The sequence below is a fragment of the Pongo abelii genome, chromosome 15, assembly GCF_028885655.2.
Source record: "Pongo abelii isolate AG06213 chromosome 15, NHGRI_mPonAbe1-v2.0_pri, whole genome shotgun sequence".
NCBI lineage: Eukaryota > Metazoa > Chordata > Mammalia > Primates > Hominidae > Pongo > Pongo abelii.
Window position 1 is genome coordinate 108,593,831 of NC_072000.2, and position 21,588 is coordinate 108,615,418.

Consider the following 21,588-nt stretch of genomic DNA (forward strand, 5'->3'; position numbering starts at 1 on the left):
TGATCCTCCCCCTTCCTCCCTCAATCCAGGCATCCCACCCACTTGCGCGCGAGGCTGGGGCAGCCCACAGGAGGAGCGCGGGACCCGGGCTTGAGTTTGCACCCAGGCAGAGCGCCCACCCCCGCCCCTAGCTCCGGACCCTGAAAGTAATGTCGTCGTGCCTGGCAGCCAGCCCTAATCTTCCAGCCCTCAGGGAGTCGGGGTCGGGGCAGGGAAGGCCACGGGTGGCGGCAGAATCGGGATCCCGGAGTGGAGGCGCAGACTGCGGGTCCCGCTGCGCACGCTCCGTGGTCCGGTTGGGGTGAGCCTTGGAGGTCCATTGGCCAAGGTTGAATGGGGGCTCTGGAGCGTGGGCGGGGTGGAGTGCACAGGTCACTGGGCTCTGAGCGTTTCCATGGGCCAGGACCCCAACGCGCCGTGTCCTCAGGACAGATTGGAGGGGGAAGGGGCTGCGATTATGCCCCAGTCGGAAGGGTTTTACAGCAGCCGCGCTGCCCTCTCCCTGCCAGATACCCGGCAGTAGACACCGACGTCTGGGGGCGAGCGAGGCAGGTGGGCGCGGACCGCGACCCGATTCTGGCCTCCATCCTCCGCCCCGTGGCGCGCGGGGCCGTCGCCCCACACCTCCAGTCCGCGTGGCTGGTGTCTGGCTCGCCGCCGGGGCGGAGGGGGCGCTGTCGGCGCGGGCGGGCGGGGCCGGAGCGCGGGGGCGCGCGGCGCGGAGCGAGCGCAGGGCTCGGGGGCGCGGGCCGCGGAGGACCGGGGGCTTGGCGGGCGGCCCTGCGCGGTGCGGGGCGCGGCGGCGGCGGGCGCGCGGCCAGTGAACGCGCGGGCGGGGCGGCGGTGGCGGGAGGCGCTAGGGGCCGCTCCCCGCGCTTCGCTCTTCCATGGCGCTGCCCCAGCCGCCCGAGCCGCCCCGCGGCGCGCCCCGCAAGGCTCCCAGCCTGCTGGAGATGGGGGCGCTCTGCCTGGACTCTGAGATCATCCTGGGCTTCACCAGCCACCTCCTGCGGCGACGAGGCAAGGTGAGGGCTGTCGGGAGGGGCGGGCGGCGTAGGCGCCGTCCTGCGACTTTGCCGCGCGGCTCGCGCGGCCCGGGGTGCTGCGCCGGGAAGGAGACGGCAGGTCCGGAGCCGCGTCCCGCAGCCCGGGCTGGGACTCGCTGCCGCACTTTCCCCTATTAGCGTTGTCTTATCTCCCTCTGCCTTCAAAGCTGTGTCCCAACCGGACCCACTCGGAGGCTGTGGCTAGGGCGGAGAGCGCAGCGCAGGGACTCTCGGGCTCACCTTGCGCCTTGCTAGGATGGGCAAAGTAGGGGGTCGGGGCCTCTGACTGATCGTGAGCCCCCGAGGTGACTCCAGTCCCCTCGTGCACCCCGTGTTCTGCGGATATGGGATGTGAGCTTGTGCTTCCCGAAGCGCCGCGGCGGTAGAAGCGCTGAAGTTGCGGGCGTGGCTGGCCAGGGGCGCAGGATCTGGGCTCCCGACCGCTGCGCGCTTCTGGGTTGCGTGTGTGGGTGGGGGGACGGGATATAGAGTGTGTGTGTCCCGGAGCAGTGGAGCGGCGGGAGGCGGTGCTGTCTGCCGGCAGTGCGGGGTGGGGTTTGGGTGTTGTCCTGGGTACCCAGATCCGGATGTGGGCTGATGCCCGTCTTCATTCTCCAGGCTGCGATGAGATGGGTAGGGGAAGCGCTTGCGGGCCCCCAGGCTGGGCGGAAAGGGACTGCAGGCTTACGGATCTCAGAAAGAGAGTGGAGAACCCCTGCCACTTTATTCCATACCCCCTTGCGTTTTCGAACCCCTAAGGTCATCAACGACCCGGAAAGCCGGGAGGGGATCACCCACCCCACTTTCTGGGGAGTGCGTGCGTGGGCGAGGAGGCTTATCCAAGTAAAATCGGGTGGGCAAAACGGAAAGGGTCACTTTGACGTATTGAGTCTGTGCGAAGGCCTCACTGTATGCGCCGGCAGCCGCGTGTCCTGGTCTCCGCCAGGATCACGACCTTCGGAGTTTCCGAGTGTGCCTCAGGCCTGGGACGCGCGGTGCTGGGTCTCCCCAGTCTCGGAGCCGTGTGCGCAGGGCCGGCAGGGGGCGCTCGTGTCACGGGGAGCCCGCCCGCCGCGCCCGCCTTCCTTGACCCGGGCTTTGGGGCTGACCCGGAGCCAGGCCCGGGAGCTGCCTGCGGCCGCGGATGCCGAAGACATTTGGGGCCCTGTTAGGCACAGAGCAACTGGTCGCCGGGGAAGGGCGGGGGGTGGGAGGCCTCCCAGCCGGAGACAAACAAGCAATTAATTCCGGAGCTGAGTTCCCATCTGCCAGGCCTGCTGACAACAGGTCCGACGCACGCCCGCAGGACCTCCCGCTTCCCGGGCGGCACGGCGCGCACACCCACTTGCGGGCACACGCGCGGCTGTAAAGACACGTGCCTCTCGCAGACGCGCCGAGGCACAGATACGCCGGCGCGGTCGCTGCTCGGCTCGAGGCGCACACCGCGGCGACACTCACCCACGCGCGACAGACCCAAAGTGGCCCGCGACACGCAGAGTACGCTGGGCTTGCTGGAAAGGCGCCTGGGAGTCTCGGGGCCCGGGTCCCGCCCCTTCCTCGGCCCACCTCGCCGTGGGACTTGGGCAAGAGCGTCCCCTCCGCAGCCTCAGTTTTCCCGCCTGTAGAGGGAGGGGCGTAGGTGCCTCCTGGGAGACGCGCAGCCCTGGTGTCCCGGGAGAGGGGCGGGAGGCGCATGCGCGCGTGCAACTAGCTCCTCGCCGTCGCCCCCAGCGCCCCTCCCCGGGGCAGGGACTCACCTAACAGGTTGGGGTCCTTGGAGTGCGCGGGGCCGCGCGGGGAAGCGGGGACCCTACCCCCCACGCGCCGCCCAGCACTGGGCAAGGGCGGGGCACTCTCTGGGCTCCCGCCCCACGCCGCCCGCCCCCGGAGCCCGAGCCCCGCCCCTCCCCGGCCCCGCCCTCGCCTCCGGAGCGCGCCCACCGAAGCCACCGCAAGCCCCGCGACACTCGCAGGCTCTGCGAACTTCCGAGCGGCTGGGCCGGGCCATGGGGGCGCCTCGGGGCCGGATCACGTAGCCGCGGCGCCCCCGGAGAGCCAGCGTGGCCGGGAGCGCCCGCCGGGCTCTTCCCGCGCCCCGGCCATGGTCGGCCCCGGCGTCCCTCTGTGCGCTGCGCAGCCCGCGGTACGCGCGGCCCGGCCTGGAGAGGGAGGCGGGCGGCGGGGGCCCGGGACGGCGAAGATACTCGCGGTGTGCGCTGGATCCCTGGGGGCCGGGCCTCCTGCTGAGGGTAGCGGACCCGCAGGCGGGACCTCAGGGGATGGAGGGAGTGGGTGAGCGCCAGGGTCGTGCCCAGGGCTCCTAACTTTGGCGAGAGCGTCACTCTGGGGCAGGGCGCGCAGGGGTCTGGAGCCGACGGACGTCCCAGGCTCACTGTCCGCTTCCGCCCCCACACCCTGCAGGTGGCCGAGGGCGGCCCGGCCCGCGAGCCGCCGCCGCTGCTGGAGGTGTCCCCGCGAAAGAGGCTACCCGCCGGGCCCGACCAGGACCCATGCGGCAGCCGCCCTGCGCCCGAGGGCGCCGGGGCCGGCCCAGAGCAGGGCCACTCGGCCGGCGGAGGCGGCTGGTGCCGCCACTGCCACACGAAGCTCGTGGAGCTCAAGCGACAGGCGTGGAAGCTGGTCAGCGGGCCCGGGACCACCCTCCGGGTAAGTGACACTTCCTTAGGCCGACCCCTCCGGGCAGGGCCACGCCGAACTTGGGTAGAACTTGGGGCTTGGAGGGAAGCAGGGTTCCACTCCTTCCCTGCTGCTGTTTCCACAGAGAGTTATCAGCCAGGACTTCCCTTCTGCGGGCCTCAATTTCCCGGTCTGTAACACCATGTGTGAGCTAGGGAGCTCAGCTCGAGGGGCCCTGCTGCCTCGGATGGGAGGGGCCTGGGCTGGCGTACCTCCCCCAGCCCAGATGTCCCACAGCTGGAACACAGGTTTGTGTGGGAGGAGGAGGGGAGAGAGAGGATGGCAGGGACTCCACCCAGGGCGGGGCAGCTCCTGCCCTGCCAGCAGGGAGAGGTTATTTGGTGCATTGTGGCCCTTGGGGCACCTGGGCCCCCAGCCAGGTGTCTGGAAATTACATACCTGGGGCCGGGGGGCCTGGCAGGTGAAAGGGTGGGCCACAGCAGCTGGGGGGTCCCTGCCTACTCCTCTCCCAGCCTCAAGGATAAGAACTGTTGTCCCACATCTCCTGGGACAGACTGAGGCAGTGGCCGCCCATAGGGAATTGAGTCTGGGCCCTCTGGGTTCCCCAGGCTCCAGCCCCAGGGGCAGGTGCTTGCAGGGGAGGGGTTCTCCTGGATTTCCAGCCAGTGGGCCTGCCGGCTTTGGAGGGAGCAGGGACCATTGTTCCAGGAACAATGCATGCTGGAAGTTTGCAAAGGCTGGGGGCGGGTGAGGGTCTCCAGAGGAAGCCCGCTGCCCGACCTTCAGCCTTTATGAAAGAGTTCCTGGGAAGTCTACATAATCCCCATTGAATCTAAATATAGTTCTCTAAGGAGGGCTGTGGGGGTTGGAGTAAGCTGAGACCCTGACTGCCCTGTCTGGGGCAGGGCAGGGTGGGGCAGGGTACCAGTCTGGTTTCTGTCCTGGGCACCCTCTCCGGGCCCTCTGGAGTCTTGGCGAGGGATAGGATTGCTGCAGCCTCTCTCTCTGGCTCAGGCCAGGCGCCTGTGGGCCTGTCCTGGGGTGGGGCTGGACCCGCCCTGTCCTCTGCTCTGGACAGGCTGCAGCCTTGGCCATACTCTATGCCCCAGTGGCCTGTATCTAGTTTAAAAGGCAGCAGGAGACCCTTGAGGGCCCCCTGGAGAGGGCCAGCCAGAGCTAAAGGCCCATCTTGCTGCCCCATTAGGGGAAACAGGCCAGAGACAGGAGGGGCATTAGGACTGAGCTGGTCTCCCCATTCTTGGAGTGGGCTTGGACTGCTGATGCTGCCTAGCCCTGGGGCCATGGTCCTGATATGGACTCGTGGAGGGGAGGGGGCTCCTGGTCACGGGCAGGCCAGGGGTCCTAGTGGAGAGGGCTGCAGGTCATACTAGTCCCTGGTGGATTCGAGGTTCCTCATCTAGGGGGGTGTCTTGGTCTCTTCTGGCAGATAGGTCGTCAGGGGAGCCCCAGATCACCCATCTCCAGCCTCCCCTGAGCTTGGCCTTTGACACTGGAAACTCCTCTTGAGTGCCAGCTGGGAGCTCCCCCTTCCCTGGCTGGCGCTGGCACTCAGCACACCGGGGTCCCAGGCTGGTCTCAGCCAGGGCTTTGTTCTGCTTTGGGCCCCCTTCTTCTGCTTTGTGGTCTCGTCTGTCACCTGGGGCCTGTTGTGAAGTGCTGTCCCACCTGCAGGGTGCTGTGCCCCTGGGAGAGAAGGCCCCATCCTCCACTATCTCTCCACAGGGCATGCGGGGCTGCGCCTGCCATCCTGGGGCCTTAGGGTGTCATTGTCCTGTCCCCTGTGTGGGCCTGGGCTGTCCCCAGAGTCCCAGCAAAATTGCAGCCTGCAGCCCTGACTTGGCCTGCTGGGCCCAGATGTGTGGACATGGCTGCTGTTGTGTTTGGGTTGGGAGGGAAATCTCTGGGGTGGCCAGGGGGACCCCAGTATGCTCCCCGGAGTCCGGTGCACTGTCCAGTGGGCCCTGGCCTCTGCTCTCTAAGGCCAACGTGGCAAGGGGTATTTAGGGTTGGTGTTCTAGGATTTCCCCAGGGGCCCATTTAGTATTTTTTAGGGGAGAGATGAGCTTCTATGAGGATAGCCCTTTACAGTTTACAGAGAACTTCACGATCATCCACCTGTCTCATGCTTGGATCTTCAGAAGCCCAGAGAAATGGAGAGACTTGCTGGGACCCGGCCTGGCCGTTAGAGGCCCTCGCCTCCGGGCTCCCTGCCTGTCTCCGTCGTAGAGGGAGGCTTAGAGGGTCGAGGGCCAGCCTGCCAGGGTCTCCTTGAATGTGTTGCTCTTTAGCCAGCCCGCAATGCCCCCATGGTCCTGCCCATGCTCATCCCCTGCTGGGCCCTTGCCCACCCCCCTGCCAGGAGGCAGTTCCCTTGGACAGGTTCCCGAGAGTTCTTGGTCACTGTTTCCTCCTCTGCGGCATGGGACCGTTTTTGTGCCCATTGCACAGGTACGTAGAGCAATGCCTGGAAGGGACACACTCTCACCTTGGCGGCTGCTGCTGCTGTTTGCTGAGTTAGGGACTCTGAGTCATGGTGCCTGGGGCTGTTGGAGCCCGGTTCCCGCCTACCTCTCCCTTGCTGCTGTGTGCTCTCGTCTGCCTGAGCCTGTCTCAGTTCCCTTGTCTGGGCAGTGAGGGTGACCATGGTCCCCTATCCGGGGACCTCATCCCCGTGGCATGGATAAGACTCTGCCCTCCCCACGTTTCTGAGCCCTGTTGCCCCGTCTGGGGCTGTAGGGGAGGGGGACATTGTCTTCCTGCCCAGGTTGGAGCCCCACGGGATTGTCTTTCCTGATCTGAGAAGGGTGCTTGGCCCTGGGTGTGGAGGGGAAGCCCCATGATGGGCCTCTGGCCGTGGCTCCTGCTCCTCACTGCACCCCCACACTGTGCCCTCTGCTCTCACCAGGGTCCTCAGGCCTTGTCTCCGGGCTGACTACTTCAGGACCCCCATGGCCTGGAGCGGCCCCCTGTGGCCTGGCCTCCCGTGGCCTCCAGGGACCTTTCTGTAATGGGCTGCTTTGTCTGCCCTGCCATAGATGCTGTCCTCATCCCCAGACCCCCTGGCCTCCCTGGGCTGGAGGCCCCTCAGTGTCCCTGCTCTGGCCCTTCTCGGGTGCCCCCAACTCTGAGATGTCCCTGTGGGAGGTTGCAGCCCGGTGCCTCCCATTCAGCAGGCAAAGCTGGGGCCTCCCTCTTTCTCCACATCCGAGGCCCCCCTCCCTTTCCCGTGCTCACCCACCACCACGAACTGGTTCTGGCAGACCTCTTCCCTCTCCTCGACCCCAGTCCTGGTTTCTCTCACAAGTAGGAGCTCTGCCAGGTCAGGCATGGGGTCCGGGTCACCCGGAGGTGTTTGTTGAATGACTGTATGACCAGGCTTTTCCTCCCACACCCCACTTGCTGGTGGTCACCCCCGGGACTGCTGGGGCTGGATTCCGGCTATCCGCCCCTCAAAATGACAGTTCCCATGGAGGATGACCATCCCCCTCCCCCACAAAGGATGGTTCCCTGCTTCAAGGAGAGGGTCCCTGTTTGGGGATCCATTCCAGCTGCTGACAGACACGTCATGTGAGGCGTCGACTCCTCCTGAGACCCCGTGACATTTGAAGTGTCAATACCGGTGCTGAATTGATTATCGCCCCCAATGGAGAAAATGATCAATTCTCATTTAGCTCCTGTGCATCTCTTGCTTATCCAGGCAGGAGCCTCGTCCTTATGCCCCCAAGAACTCCAGAACAACTGTTGGTGCTGCCTGCTGGTGCCACGCAACTGAATAGTGAGGGAAGCTGTCCATCGAGGCTGTGGCTCTGGGCTCTCCTCCCAGCGAAGCTCCAGGGTGGCCCCTGTGTACAGGGAGTCAGCTGTCGTGGTCTGAGGCTGGGAGCCCTCCTAACGCTCTGTGTGGCTTGGCGAGTCCTGTTTCTCCTTGGAGGCCGCTCGTGGGCCTCTGTTTGCTTCTCCCGTTGCCTCTCTGGTTTGACTGGAGGTGACTCCTGCCAGCTTTTCGTTCCTCCTCTGTCACTTGTCCGAGGAAGCCCTCTTAGCCCCCTGGATGGGTGGGGGCGTCTCTGTCTCCACAACCCCCAGGCCTGTTGCCCCCAAATAGGCAATGGTCCTGGGAGGGTGGGAGCTGCGCCCGAGTGGTCCCATGATGGAAGCTTGCCACTTGTGGTCAGAGCCCCTGGGCCCCCAGACTTGGGGCTGCCACCTTCCCTCGCTGCTTGGAGCCTGGCCCAGCTTCCACTGCTGCCGGGGCCACCTTTGTGCCTGGCAGTGGCAGTGGCACCTGCCTCGGGGATCCACAGGGTGGGGTGCCTGGCATCAGCAGCATTCCCAGCTGAGCCCAGGTGTCGCAGGCTTCGGTGGCAGCCTGGGGAGGTGTGAGGGGGCACGGCTCCCTGGCTGGGAGACAGGGCACTGGCTAACTCTACCAGGAAGGGCTCTGCTCGGGAGGCCGTGGAGCTCGGAGTTACTGTCGGGGACAGAGCCCAGGGAAGGGCTGGGAGGGAGGAAGGCTGGTTGGGCCCAGTCTCACTGTGCAGCCTCTATGGGACCTGGGCTTTCTCTTCCCTGGACGGGCAGTGCTGCCTCCGGGATTCCCTGTGGTTCAGCATGTGATGGATGGAGGGCACGTCCTTGTGCTCGTCTTGTCTCTTTTGCTGCTCTGGGGTCCCAGGGATTGAGGATGGGCATTTGGGGGAGCACTTGAGCTTGAGGGATGTGAACCATTGTCCTCTGAACACCAGCCAGAAGCAGAGATGGAGCCCTAGCCGCTTCCGGGGTACAAGGTTTATGTCGGGGCAGGGGCGTGCTCTGGGGGAGTCTGGCCGTGGTCACACGTGGGTTGGGTGGGGATGGGATTGTGGCCGCTGGCCTCACTTCCTCTCTGCTGCCCGGTAGAGGACAGGGAAGGAGGGGGACTGCAGGCCACCCTCAAACCTTCAGCTGCCCAGAGTCCTGCTGGAGGGGCTTGTGAGGGTTTGGAGTGGGCTAAGGGGATGGGACTGGGGCCTTCCCAAAGCTCCCTTAAGTACCCTGGAAGGATCTCTGATTTGGGAGTCAGAAGAGCTGGTTTTTGCCTTGAGTAACAAAGAAAGTCTAGTTCTTCTCTTCCTTTGCCTGCTAGGAAGCTCACAGCAAATCTGTTACTCACCTCTGGGCCGCGTGGGACTTTTTTCTGTCTCTAATGGGAACGGATCATTCTTTTTGTTCCAATTATGACTGACTGTAGTTTCATGGTTTTGTTTTTAGCTTGTATTTTGTAGTTCCTGCGAGCCACCACGCAATCTTTGTGCAAGACAGTGTGGGCTATGGGTAAATAAATAAGAGTAAAAGTGGACTGTCTGTGCCTTCGTCGTGTTTGCCTCAGCCTGTTCATCTGGTCCATGGAAACAGAGCTTGTGCTGTTGAGGGGAGTGGCTGTCAGCTGGGCTTTCCCCGGTTCCTGATGGGAGCCAGGCTGGGTGGTCTGGCCTCTGGAAGTCCTGACCCAGGAACGGGCAGCCCTCGTCAGCCTCTGAGCTCTGCACCCCCGCTGCTCCCTTCCTGCTGGGGTGAACACTGTGCTTGATGAGACTTTCTCAGGGCAGGCTCTGGAGGCTGCTATCCCCACCACAGTGTGTCCTTGTCCTGCAGGGCCTCCGTTTCCCGCCTGTGAACAGAGTCCTTGGGCTGCATCATCACTGCTGCTGCTTCTGGCGCTCAGGGTCACTTCCAGTGTCACAGTGTCTCCGTTTTGTTCACGGGCATGCTCTGGCCACAGCTGCCTCTCCAGGATGGAGTCTTCTAGGCGGGACCCGTGGGCTGGGGTGGCCCGAGGCCCTCCGCAGGGCTGCACTGTGCTCCGTGGAGACTCCCCAGCCCACCTGTCCCCAACCCCAGCAGCATCCCAGGCCTTGGCTGTAGGGCTGGGGAGGGGTGGGTGGCCCAGCCCGGTGCCCGGGGCTGATGGCAATGTATAGTCCCGCCTGGCCCAGCGCCAGGTCACTCAGCTCAGCACGCTGCATTGGGACTGGGATGGATGTGCTTGCGTCCCTCCTGCGCTGGCCTCTGACCCCATGTGATGGGTGTTGCCTGAGCTTTGGCCTCTGTTTCTGGTGGAGCGTGCTGTATGCTGGCCCTTGCCTGGTGCCCTCAGGGAGCTCTTCCTAAATGTCCTGTCCCTATCTTCCCTCCCCAGCTCATAGCTTCGGTTCACGGCTATAACCCAGCTCTGTCTCCAAAACCCTCACCCCTGCCGCCAACATGGCCTCCACAAAGCTCTCATCCTCCAGCCGCTTGACCTAGCCCATGGGGGCTGCCGTGGGCAAGGCTGAAAGGCCCCTCCTGCTCTCGTCCCTAGGGCCCCCTCTCCCCCACCCCCGCAAATTTGCCTTCACCAGGAAGAAGTGTCAGGCGACCTGGCTCCAAGCTTTATCTTCCATGCCTGGCTTTCCATCTTTTTCCCCTGAGGATGGGGCTGGGGCCCCCCCATCAGCCCAGAGGCTCCCCAAGAGGGGCCAGCAGGGCAGTGGCAAGGGTGCGTCTCTGGGCCCTGGAGTCACCCAGGTCTGAGTTGGAACCCCAGCTCTGCGACCCTGGTGGTGGGGCCAGAGGCAGGTGTCTCAGTCTCTCCGAGCCTCAGTCTATAAAGGGGTCACAGACTCATGGTAGCCGGTGACCAGGGTGGTTGTTTTTGGGGGTGGGTGGCCCCTAGCGCTGTGCAGGGAGGCCTGGGGTGCCTGGCAGGGGTGTGTCTGGGTGTTGGGATGGTGCCAGGGGCCCAGCCTACCTGCTGGGTGATTGGGAGAAGGCTCGTCCTGGTCCTGCCCAGCTTCCTGGCTGCGTTTGGTGTTGTGGGAGGGGCTGTAGCTTGTGGGGCATGGGGTCCCTGCCCTCTGTAGATGCCCCAGAGGCCTGTGAGGAGAGGGGCCTGAGGGCAGAGGCCGGGAGGTCTGAACTCATCCCTGTGCCTACCGTGTGGTGTGAAGAGCATGGAGGGCTCGGGCCTGAGGAGCCGGGCAGTGGGGATGCGGAGGGCGGTGACCACCGCAGATCCTCTGTGCCCGCTGCTGCCTCACGTGGTGGGGAAGAAGTGGGGACAGCCACAAAGCCAGGCTCTCCCTGGCTTCTCCTTCGCCACTGTGTTTCCATAAGCAAACTGCTGTGACCATGGGAAGGGCCCTGGGAAGGTGCAGTCCCCCCGCATCCGGATGGCTCCTGGGGCGGCAGTGTTTGATCTGAGAGTTAAACCCAGGAGACGGGATGAGGGTCTCCAAGGGGTGGGCGTGCGAAAAGCCCCGAGATGGGCCTGGCTGAAGCTCACGTGGAGACCGTCACGGGGCAGGCCAGGTGACAGGAGGCAGGCGCTCTGGGGGCTGTGTTTGGAGTGGAGATGTGCTCCAGCCCTGGGATCCTGGGCACTCTTGGCCGCCTCGTAGGAGGGGCTGGTGGTGTGGACAGTCCTGTGGCTCCTCACATGCAGAGGTTTCCGGGTTTCTGCTCAGGGATGCCTGGGGCTGCTGGGAGGCAGGGGCCTGATTTGAAACCGAGTCCATGGGGCCCCTTGGTTCGCCCGGTGACTGCAGCCTGCACGGAGTTGGATTGAGTGTACAGGTGACCCTCAGGCTCCTGCGGTGTACTGAGCACGTCTCTGAGTGTTGGGGGTCCTGATGAGCCTGCCCCTCTGCCACCCCACCTCGCCGGGGCCATCCTTGCCTGTCTGGCCTTTAACCACCCATAGCCCCAGATCCCAGTCATGGCATGCGATGGAAGACAGGGGAGGCCATTGAGGGGATGAGGGTCTCAATGAGCTTGTCTGTGCCCCGAGCTGCCCAGCTGGGCTGGCGCCTGGCACAGGCCCTTGGGGATGGCGTGCCGGCCAGTGCTGGGTGGACTGGGCTGTGTCCCCGCTCCCTCCCCTCCCAGCAGAGGAGGAAGGGGGTAGGAGGCCTTCAGAGCTGCAGACCCATAGGATGGGAATGGCCCCTGGAGTCCTGGCTGGCAGACCAGGGAGGGTCTGGGCCTTTAGAGAGGTGCCCAGCTGGGCAGGAGGAGCACCGGGGCAGCCAGGTGTGGCCAGCCAGTTTCCAGACTGGAGCACCGAGCCTGCTCCTTGCCCCTCACCCTGATGGGCTGCACCAGACGTGGAAATGTCCTGGACAGCAGGACCTGCGCGGGCTGCCGCCTGGCCGGGGGTCCCTTCCTGGATCTGTTGTCAGCTCCGGAAACAGCGGCTGCTCGGGGTTGCAGCCCAACACGCTTTGTTTGGGAAGGAAAGGGAGGGCAAGATCTGGAAGTCACGGCCCGTGGGGTCCTTACGAGGGCTGCCCACACACACAGGCCTCACTGCGTGGGTAGGGGAGGGGCTTCGGGGCCTAGTTGCCCTCCCAGCGGCCCTGCCGGTGGGTGCCAGAGCTCGTTTGTGGAGACGGGTGATGGGGACTCAGGGAGGGCCGCGTATGGCTGAGGTCCGGGGGCCTGATGACGTGGCGTCTCTGAACTGGGAGCAGGACCCCCCTCGCTGTCCCAGGGTGGCCTTGCCTGGCGGGGAGGTTTGATCAGCTGTTCTTTCCCATGGGCAGTGGCTTGGCTGGCTGGAGCGGGGAGACTTCTCTCCTGCAGCGATGGGGAGCAGGGAGTCCCTGGTAAAGTCCCCCGGGCCTCACACGCAGGAGAAAATGGAAGGATTACTTAAAGCAACTTGGAGACCCCAGAAACAAAATAAAGAACAAAGTCATGATTTGTAAGTAGGACGGAGACTCCCTAAAACCCAGGCGCGCGATGGGTGGGCTATGCTTGATGCTAAATTGAATCAAATGAAGAAAAACATTTTCCAAATGCAAGTAAAGTATCTGTGTAATTAGACCATAAAGAGAAAATTAAAAGTCATATTTCGCAGTGGAGTAATTACTGTCTTCCTTAAGGCACCAGGCTGTGGAGGCCTGGGTGACAGGCGGGCCTGCTGGCTGGGGCTTTGAGGAGTTCAGATTCCTGAAATTGGGGCAGTAACCCGTTGGGGGCTTGGGCCAGAGGACCCCATGAGCTGCCGGGATGGCTGGGAGAGGAGGCCTGGTCCCACTGCCCAGCCTGTGCAGAGGTTGGAAGGTGCAGGAAGTGGCCACAGAGCAGGATTTGTTGTTGTTGGCGGCGGGGGCTGTGCGCGGCAGGGAGGGGGAGGGGCAGGGCTGCAGGGCTGGGCGGCCTTTGTCTCTGAGGGCTGCGTCTGGGGTCCGCTGTGCGGGGAGCAGTCAGTGGTGTGGGAGACCCTCGCCTTCGCCTTCTGGGGCCCAAGATGCCCATCCCTGGGAGCCATCCATGTCAGCAGCGGCCTCCCTGAGCCCCTCCCTGGAGCCCTGAGTGCTGGTCCCGCGTGCTGAGCGGGGTGCCGAGTTCTCCTCCTGTCTTAGCTGGACGGTGTGCTGCGCCCCAGGCTGGTCCCGCAAATAGGAGGTCTCGGGTCCCCCTGGGCTGGGCTGTGTGGCTCTGAGTGGCCCCGGCAAGCAGCCCTGTGGTTCTGTTTCTACCTGAGCAGTGTGTGCCCTGGCCCCTGTGCTGTGCCAGCCTGGTGCGGCCTGGCCGGTGCGATGGCTCAGTGGTGGGGGTGATGGCGCCTGGTCCCATTCAGGTCTTGCTGTGTTGCCCTAGGCTGGTCTCGCCTAAGTGACTAGCGTTGGAGAGATGGCCCCTGCCCTGTGCCTTGAATTCCTGGGGCCTTGGGTGGGCCTCTCAGTGCCCCCATGGAGCCTGCTGGGTCAGGGTTGGGTGGTGAGAGTCCCTGAGAGGAGGGCCTGGTGGCCCGTCCTGGGGAGGGGTGCGTGGCTCACTCGTGGGCTTTCGCCGTGGGGCCCGGCCTCCAGGATGCTGGCTGGCACCTGGTCTGCTGGGGGAAGGTACCCTGGCCCAGATGCCTGGGCCGCCGCTGTTGCTGAGCAGGTGACCAGCAGCTTCAGCTTGTCCCCAGCGGGGGCTTCAGCTTGATGGGCCCCCCTCCAGCGCTGGCCCCCAAACACCTGAGACTTGGATGCCCGGAGCTCCGAGGCCTGGGTAGGGCTGGGGCCTCCCTGGCAGCTGCTGTCTGAATTCTTGATGGCAAAGCTGGGTGGGGGCTTGGGCGGGGGGCACTGGGCGGGGGCCGCTCTGGCTTCCTGTCCCCTTTTCCCTGTTGCCCCTCTGCCTGGCCAGCCCGTGGTGGGCGGTGCATTCTCAGGTCAGTCCGGGCTTCCTCCCTCCCCTGTCCTCCAGTGTCCTTCCTGCCTCCTGCTGTGCAGCCCTGGAGGGAAGGGCAGAGTGGGCTTCCCAAGGCCTGAGGTCGCTGGACGGGCAGAGGCCGCCTGGCCTGTCTGGAGGCTCCAGAACGGGGAGCTGGGGGCCGGGCTGCCTGTCAGGTTGAGTTAATGGCTCCAGCAGGCGGGGACTTCCTTCCCCTTCACACGGGCCACCAGGGCAGCCTCCTGCTGAGTGGAAAATCAGCATAATCTGAGCCTGACTGGAAAACAGGCCCTGTCTGCCCTCAGCCTGTGGCTGGGGACTGAGGCCAGGGGCCAGTTCTGGGTTCCACATGTAGACCTGTGTGTCCACTGGCCGCATCAGCAGAGCTAAGCGGGGCTCCTGCAGCGTCTGCTCTGGTAGGGCCCTCCCCCTCCTCGTCCCCCTCTCCGTCCCCCTCCCCCTCCTCCTCCTCCTCCTCGTCCTCCTCTACAGGGCTCCTTGTGGCTGATCTCAGCGAATCCCCGAAGCAGCAGGAGGGAGGGGCATTGGCTAATCGGGACCAGACGCGCCAGGCACTTCAGAGGCTCTGCAGGCCCCGGGCTGGAGGAAATCCAGGCCCCTGGAGTGGCCCATAAATCAGGCAACTGGGCCTGGTGGGGGTCGCCCTTTCATGCGACGTGCCTGGGACTGTGGGGAGTGTGAGGTGGTCCTGGGGGAACATGATTGCCGCACATGCTTGGCTGGCACCGGCCACCCTGGACCACAACTGTTACCACTGTGAGCCTCCAGGGCGTCTGTGGACAAGGGCCCAGCCAGCCAAGGGCAGGCTCAAGGGATGTGGGTGGGGTGAATGAGACACCCCCTCCCTGGGATGATGGCCTCAGCTTCCTCATCTGAGAAATGGGCATGTTTGAGAAGGCTGCAGTGCCTTTTGTGGCCAACAGCGTGGCTGCATTGGAGTCTGGTCTTGCCTGGAATCCCTTGGGGCAATGTGGCCAGCCATCGAGCCAGGGACTGCTTGGTGCCAGGTTTTGGGTGGTGGGGAAGTTGGGGGCTGGTGGAGGACCCCTGTTGGGTGGTGTTCGGAAAGCCCTGGGTGGTCACAGCCACAGCAGGGCTGGGCTGGTGCTGTCCTGGGGGCTGCCCAGGCTGGGTGCCCTATAGCTGAGACACCCCTTGGGGAGGGGGTACAGACGCAGAGGGTCTGGCCCCCTCCCCAGAGAGCAGGACAGACACTGGTCCTGGCTCTGGCCCTGACTGTTGCAGAGTGGTCCCAGGGAGGGGCAAGGCCAGAGCCTGGTGGGGTGACGAGGGACACGGGTGGGCCCCAGGGAGGAGTGAGCCTCTTGGTCGATTCCCTCCCAGTGAGCTTTGCTCTGTGGCTTGTCTCCTTCTTGGTCTTCCTCCTCCTCCTCCTGGAAGATGTCACTGCCTCCAGGAAGCCCTCCCTGACTCTGAGGCTGGGTGAGGAGCATCCTCCTTTGGGTTCTCCTGGCTCTTGTTTCTAGCCGTTTCTAGAACACAGTCTCATGGCCAGAGAAACCTGTGTGTCCCCCCAGTTCAGGGAAGGGGGCAGTCACCAAACAGGGTGCAGCCCAGCGTACAGCTCAGACCCTGGGGGGGAGTTGATGGAGTGTGCGGCAGGGGGCGGGGCCCTGGGCTGTACCTGATCCTGCGGCCTTTGCGCCCTGCGGTGAGCTCATGTGCCCTCTAGGAGTGTCTCCGCGGGCGGCCTTGGCTTCTGTTGACACCTTTACAGCAGCACTGATTTGATTTTCCACCTGCCCCACTGGGGCTGGAGACCTGAAGAGGAAGGGAGAGGGTCTCCTGCCCCTGGCTCCGCCTTGAGTGAGTGTGGGTGAGGGAGGCCCTCGTGGCTCTGAAGAGACGTTGCTTTTAAGGGGCCCTGCTTCTCACTAGTCTCCTGTGTGTCCCCGGCCAGGCGGCCTTAGCTGACTGTGGTCCGGTTGTCCGGGAGCCGCAAACCTGCCTTGTTAGCCGCAGGCCGGGGCGGTTAATGACGGCTCGGGAAGGTGGGCAGTTAACAAGGACATTGCGAGCCTCACGATGAAGCCCGATAATTATTTTCCTGCTGGGCTCATGTGGATGAAACTGTTTGGGCTTATTAATCTGTTACGGATGGTGTGGTGGCCAGGCGGGAGCTCGCAGCGTCATGGAGGGTGAGAGTGCTGGTGGGCTCTGGGTGCTGGCCCTCCCTCCCCAGGCACTGACCCTGCCTTTGTCCCTTGCTGTCCTCAGGATCCTTGCCTCTCTGCCCTGCTTCTCGACAAGCTCCCGGTACCTGGGGCCCTGCCAGCCTGTCGCCCAGAGGCCGAGCGCCGCTGTGACGTCTGTGCCACACACCTGCAGCAGCTCACACGGGAGGCCATGCACCTGCTGCAGGCCCCTGCCAGCCACGAGGACCTCGACGCCCCCCATGGAGGCCCCAGCCTCGCACCCCCCAGCACCACGACCAGCTTGAGGGACACGCCAGGACCAGCGGGTCCTGCAGGGAGGCAGCCAGGCCGAGCCGGGCCAGACAGGACCAAGGGGCTGGCCTGGCCCCCCGGGCCCAGTGTCCAGGTGTCTGTAGCACCTGCGGGTCTTGGAGGGGCGCTGAGCACGGTCACCATCCAGGCCCAGCAGTGCCTGGAGGGCATGTGGAGTGTCTCGCGGGTCAACAGCTTCCTCCCGCCAGTGTGCCTGGTGAGTGTCTTGCTCAGCGGATGGGGGCTGCTGGCCTCCTCGTCAGAACTGGGCTTCCTTCGGGGGTCCCTGTCCACGTTGAGTGCCATGCAGTAAGGCTTCCCTGAAGGGAGGGGACTGCGGGCATGGGGGTTCCCCAGACACTCCTGGGGCCCCACATCAGATGCACCCTTGATGGTGCACAGCAGCTGTTCTCAGGTCCCTGCCTGACTCAGGGAATACCTTCTCTGGGAGCACGTGCCCCTCCCTGTCTGTCTTTTGAGACTGGGGCTGAGGGCCCACCAGTGCCCAGCACAGGACTTGGCGATGCACAGTGCACCATATGTAGATCGGGGTTCACCAGGCAGATGGAGTAGGAGGACCCTTGCGACAGAGCGAGGGCCTGTGCGGAGGCCTGGGGGTGTGAGGCATCCATGGACGTCGAGCGGGGGACCAGCCGTTGCAATTGCTGGAGAAGCCTCCCTGCATTGCCTGCCCCTGTGGCACCCCGGGGGCAGAGGTACATGTGGGTGGCTGTGAAGAGCCCTGTTTCTGCCTGGTACACTGTCTAGTCACCACACAGCAACCAGCACAAGCTCGCCCTTCTCCCTTGGTCTCCAGGCCTGGTGGTGTTTCCAGGGGCAGACAGAGGTGCGGAGACCCCATAGTCTCTGGGGCAACATTGGCCACTGATCCTGAGGCCAGGCAGACCCTGCCCTTGCCTTCTGGGCTCTCGGCCTCCCTGTGACTGGTGAGGTGGCCTGTCTGGACATCAAGATCCTGCCCCAGCTGGGGGCTGGCCTTGGCACTAGCTGCCCTGGCAGTGGCTGCTGGGCTGGTCCTTCTAAGGCTGCTGGGCTGCCCTAGGGGTCGAGGTGCATAGAGGCTCATGGGAGGAACTTCTGGACACCCCCTGGGTCCCAGCTGGTGTGATGATTCCCTTGCGGCCTCGGCACCCACACCCTTCCACCTATGAACTCTGTGGTGAGGCCAAGAAGAGGGAGCCCCACCCTTGCCATGAGGTGCCTCCTGGCCCCAGAGCTGAACCCCACCCTTGCCATGAGGTGCCTCCTGGCCCCAGAGCTGAACCCCACCCTTGCCATGAGGTGCCTCCTGGCCCCAGAGCTGAACCCCACCCTTGCCATGAGGTGCCTCCTGGCCCCAGAGCTGGGCATCCTGGGAGGGGTGGGCGGGGATGGGGCTGGGGGCTGTAGCAGGTGAGCTGGGCAGCATCCTGGAGGAGGTCTCATTGAGCTGGGCCTGTGTGGAAGCATCAGGGGCTGGGCCTGAAACCCAGGATGGTGGGCACAGGCACCTCCGTCTCCTGCTCTTGTCTCCCTGGGCCACTCGGCCTCACTGCACCCTGCCCGTGGCTGAGGGTCCCAGCGGGTGGGGGTGGAGAAGATCGCAGGCCCCTTGCTGGGCAGCCCTGCTGGTGGATGGCGCACCATGAACGGCAGGCATTTAGGCACCCTCTCCCAGCGCTGTGTGCACATTGTTCATGGCCAGGGTGGGTGGGAATGGATTTATAATTAGACAGCAGTCTGGGCGATCAATAGGGAGATTCTTAGAACCATAAATAGAACTTCAGGATTCAGATGAGGTAATTTCCCCTGAACTAGGGCATCGATCATTAGCGTGGCCCTGGAATGTTAATGGTGCCTGTTAGACTCTAGAGTTAAATACTTGTGGAGAGACGCACTGCAAATCTCCACCGCAGACCGTCAACCACCCCTGGGTTGAGTGAGATTGTTCCAAGGCGAACGCTGATCTGGGGCCAGCGGGTGGGACGGGGGTGCTGCAGCCACCTCTGTTACACGATGTGGAGAGGAGGGGCAGGGCCCAGCCATGGCACTTTGGCCTCGGCCGAGGCTTGGCAGGGGATGCTGAACGTGGCTGGGTCTGGCCAGAAGGCTGGTCCTTGGAGGGGTGGTGGGTGGCCCAGGGCTCCCAGGGTGGGGCCTGGAACATCCCACATCTTGAGCATCCAGAGACTCCTGGGCTGTGGAGCCTCCTGGCAGGGCTGTCCAGCGGTTTTTTCCAGACTGTTGGACTGGGGCAGCGCTGCCATTGCAGAGGGCAGAAGCTGCCCACGGAGCCTGGCCCTGTGCCTGTGCCCCGCCCCTCCTGCCCTGAGAGCTCTGGACAGTGGTCGTGGGGGCCACCCCAGTGCCCTGCATGCACCACCGGAGGCTGCCATGGTCTGGGACATGCTGCGAACCGTGGCCCATTTCACGCTATGAACTGAGCTGCGAGACCGAGGCTCTGGCCTTCAGAGCCCACAGGGGGTTGCAAGTGGCACCGTGGACCTCCACAGAGGGGCGGCCCGGCGGGCAGTGCGGGGTGCTGGAGGTGTTGGTGGTGGCCCTGAGGAGCTGGGGTGCCTCCGTACATGGAGATTGGGTGGCACCAGCTTGGGGGCTCCTGCCACCCCTGTGCTGGGCTGCAGGGGCTCTGGAGGGTGTCCCGTGGTCCTCACGGCTGAGATGGGCCAGGCAGGGGCAAATCTTTGAACTCAGGGCTGTCCAGGCCCTAGGGCCCTTTGAGTGATGAGGCTGGAGCTTCGCGTGGGTGGGTGAGTCTGCCCCATGGGGCTCTGCAGGGTGGCGCACATCCATACCCGTGCAGGGGTGACGCTGGCAACTGAGAGTTCGGCTCTGAGCCTCCCTGGCCGCTCCTCAGCCCCTCCTCCTCCCTTTGTCCCCCACTTCTCAGCACAAAATAGCACCCAGTGAGGCGTTTATCTGGGGGGCTGGTGTCTTTCACGGGCCAGAACCTTACAGATGCGTTTGGGCGTGGAGGGCTCCTAAGAAGAGGGTTAGCTTGGCGTCTCCTAAACTGTGCTCCATGGAACCCTGGTGTTCCCCGAGGTCGCAGGTGCTCTCTGCTGGCCGCCTGGTGCCTGCTGTGGTTAGGAAGCTCCCCGTGGGGTGGGTCCCGCGTGGCTATGCTTGGGGCCCTTGGCTCTGCGCCCCTCGGCCTCACGCTCCCCTCTCTCCTGCCTTTCCTTCCGTTGCTGCTGTGGCGCCTCCATCACATGTTCTGTTTGGCCGCCCGCCCCCCCTCTCTTCTGCCCCCGTGTTGTGGTCTTCCCTCTCGCCGTCCCCCCCCGCCCCCGGCTCTCGCTTTGCCAGACGGCTTCTTTTGGCATGCCCGGGCTCTGCTTCCGGCAGGAATTGGCAGTGGCCGTCCCGGCGGATGGGGCGGTGTCCCGGCAGCGCGTGGGATGGTGGAGCCGAGGCGCGTGCCGGACTCCTGAGACAGGTCAGTGTGGGGAGGCCCAGCTGGCCGCAGGCCTGCACCGTTGCTGGGCGGGGCCGGAACCTTCTGGCCGGAGGTGGAGTGGCTGGCCTGAGATGGGGGAGGGCTCGGGCCCTTTGGGAAGAGGGTGGAGGGGCCGGGTGGGCTGTGGTGTAGCAGCTCTGTCGCTGTTGTGGCCCCTCCAGCCTCGGTGCCCCTGTTCAGTGGGGGAGGCAGGGTGTCCTGGTGCCTCACTGGACACTGTGATCGGGCCTGGCCCAGGATGCCAAATGTGGCCCCACGGTGGTGCCATCGCAACGAGCCACCTGTGGGTGCAGCGCTGGCTGGGGGTGGTACGGCCCCGGCCCCCAGGAGAACTGGCCCTGGGTGCTGACTGCCACGCCCAGGGGTGCTCAACCAGACCCAGCTCTGCTCCGGGGTCTCAGGACCTGCTGTTCACGTTGTAACTTTAAAGATAACTGTTTCCTGTCTGCTCAGCAAAGGAGTTTAGGCCTTTGATAGGGAGCACATACATTAAGTGATAAAATAGAATTCACATTTGAGGTGAGGGGAGTGGCTTGGAGAAGGAGAGGGCTGGCTGGGCTGGATTCATAGGGATGTACAGGAGTTCCAGGCCTGCAGGCTGGTGGTGGGGTGTGGTGTGGTGGGGTGTGGTGTGCTGGCGCAATGTCCAGTGAGTTGTTCCAGGTCCCAGGTTCGCCCTTTTCTGTTACTGGGCAGTCCTTCTGGAAGCCCGGAGGAGTGGCTGGTGCCTATGGCCCAGGGGGCACCCAGCTTCCATCCAGCCTAAGTCTTGGGGCTCCCTGTGACGCAGATATGGAAAGGGGCCCGGAAGCTGGTGCCGGCCGTGGGTTGGGCAGAGTGGTGAGCCCCTCCATGGTGGTGAGGAGGGAGACTGTCTGGGACGGCAGGGCCTCCACCTGGAGTGTCCCTCCTGGGTCCCGGGGTGGCTTGTTCTACTGATGTGCCGTGCCTGGCCTCTGGCCTGTGCCACTTGGGACACCCTGAGGATGCTGGGCCCTCCAGACCAGCCCACGTCCCCTCAGCACGGGGACCCCAGTCCTCTGCTAGCCTGGGCACAAAGGACGCCTCAGGCAGTGGTTATTGATTGGACACTTGGGGCAGAATGACGCTTGGCACCTGGATGACCGTGACCTGACCAGGCCATGGTGCCCGAGGGGGTCCTTGGAGAGCTTCGGGCAGTGGGCCCCTGGGGAAGGCGGCTGGGGCGAGGGGTGGCCAGGCTGGAGCAGGCTGCCTTCCCTGCCCTGCCTGGGGTTGCATCCCCCCACGCCGCCCAGGGCCAGGTTTGGCCTGAGGGTTCGGGGTCCCACGTGTCTGGGAACGGAATGTGTGGAGGTGGAGCTCATGTTTGCTGGGCTGTCCCGGGCGTTTAATTACGTTTGTGCTTCATTATGAGGAGGCCTCCCTTTCTGGGATTTATTTGAGCTAATGAGTTGGAAATGCCAGAGTAGTATTTCTGATGGGGGAGCGCCATACGTCACCATACGTGGGGCAATTAGTGCTCCTGCCAAATAGTTATTGTGGTATTTCTCTAATTATGCTGCGGGTGCCCCCAGGAGGCTCAGGGGTGAGAGGGTGGGGGGTCTGTGTCTATCGGTCTTGACCAGTGTGGTCACTGGGATTCTGGAGTTTGATGGGGGAGAGGCGGAAAGTCTGGCTCCTGGGCCACCATCTGCCTCCCTCTCTGCCTCCAAGGAGTCCTGCT

The 21,588-nt window shown here is 64.2% G+C and overlaps 1 protein-coding gene across 4 annotated transcripts in view; it reads left to right on the forward strand.

Moving 5' to 3' along the window:
- Positions 1-850: 850 nt before the first annotated feature.
- Positions 851-21,588, forward strand: part of KIF26A (kinesin family member 26A) — a 44,846-nt gene continuing 24,108 nt past the window's right edge. For 2 of the 4 annotated variants that reach the window (XM_054530584.2, XM_054530581.2), the window contains exons 1-3: positions 851-1,025; positions 3,468-3,713; positions 16,173-16,619. In XM_054530584.2, coding sequence (XP_054386559.2) covers positions 888-1,025; positions 3,468-3,713; positions 16,173-16,619 — 831 coding nt within the window. In that variant the 5' untranslated portion in view covers positions 851-887. Of the gene's footprint in view, positions 1,026-2,975; positions 3,190-3,467; positions 3,714-16,172; positions 16,620-21,588 lie in introns of those variants that run through there. The other 2 variants (XM_054530582.2, XM_054530583.2) reach the window with 2 other exon arrangements.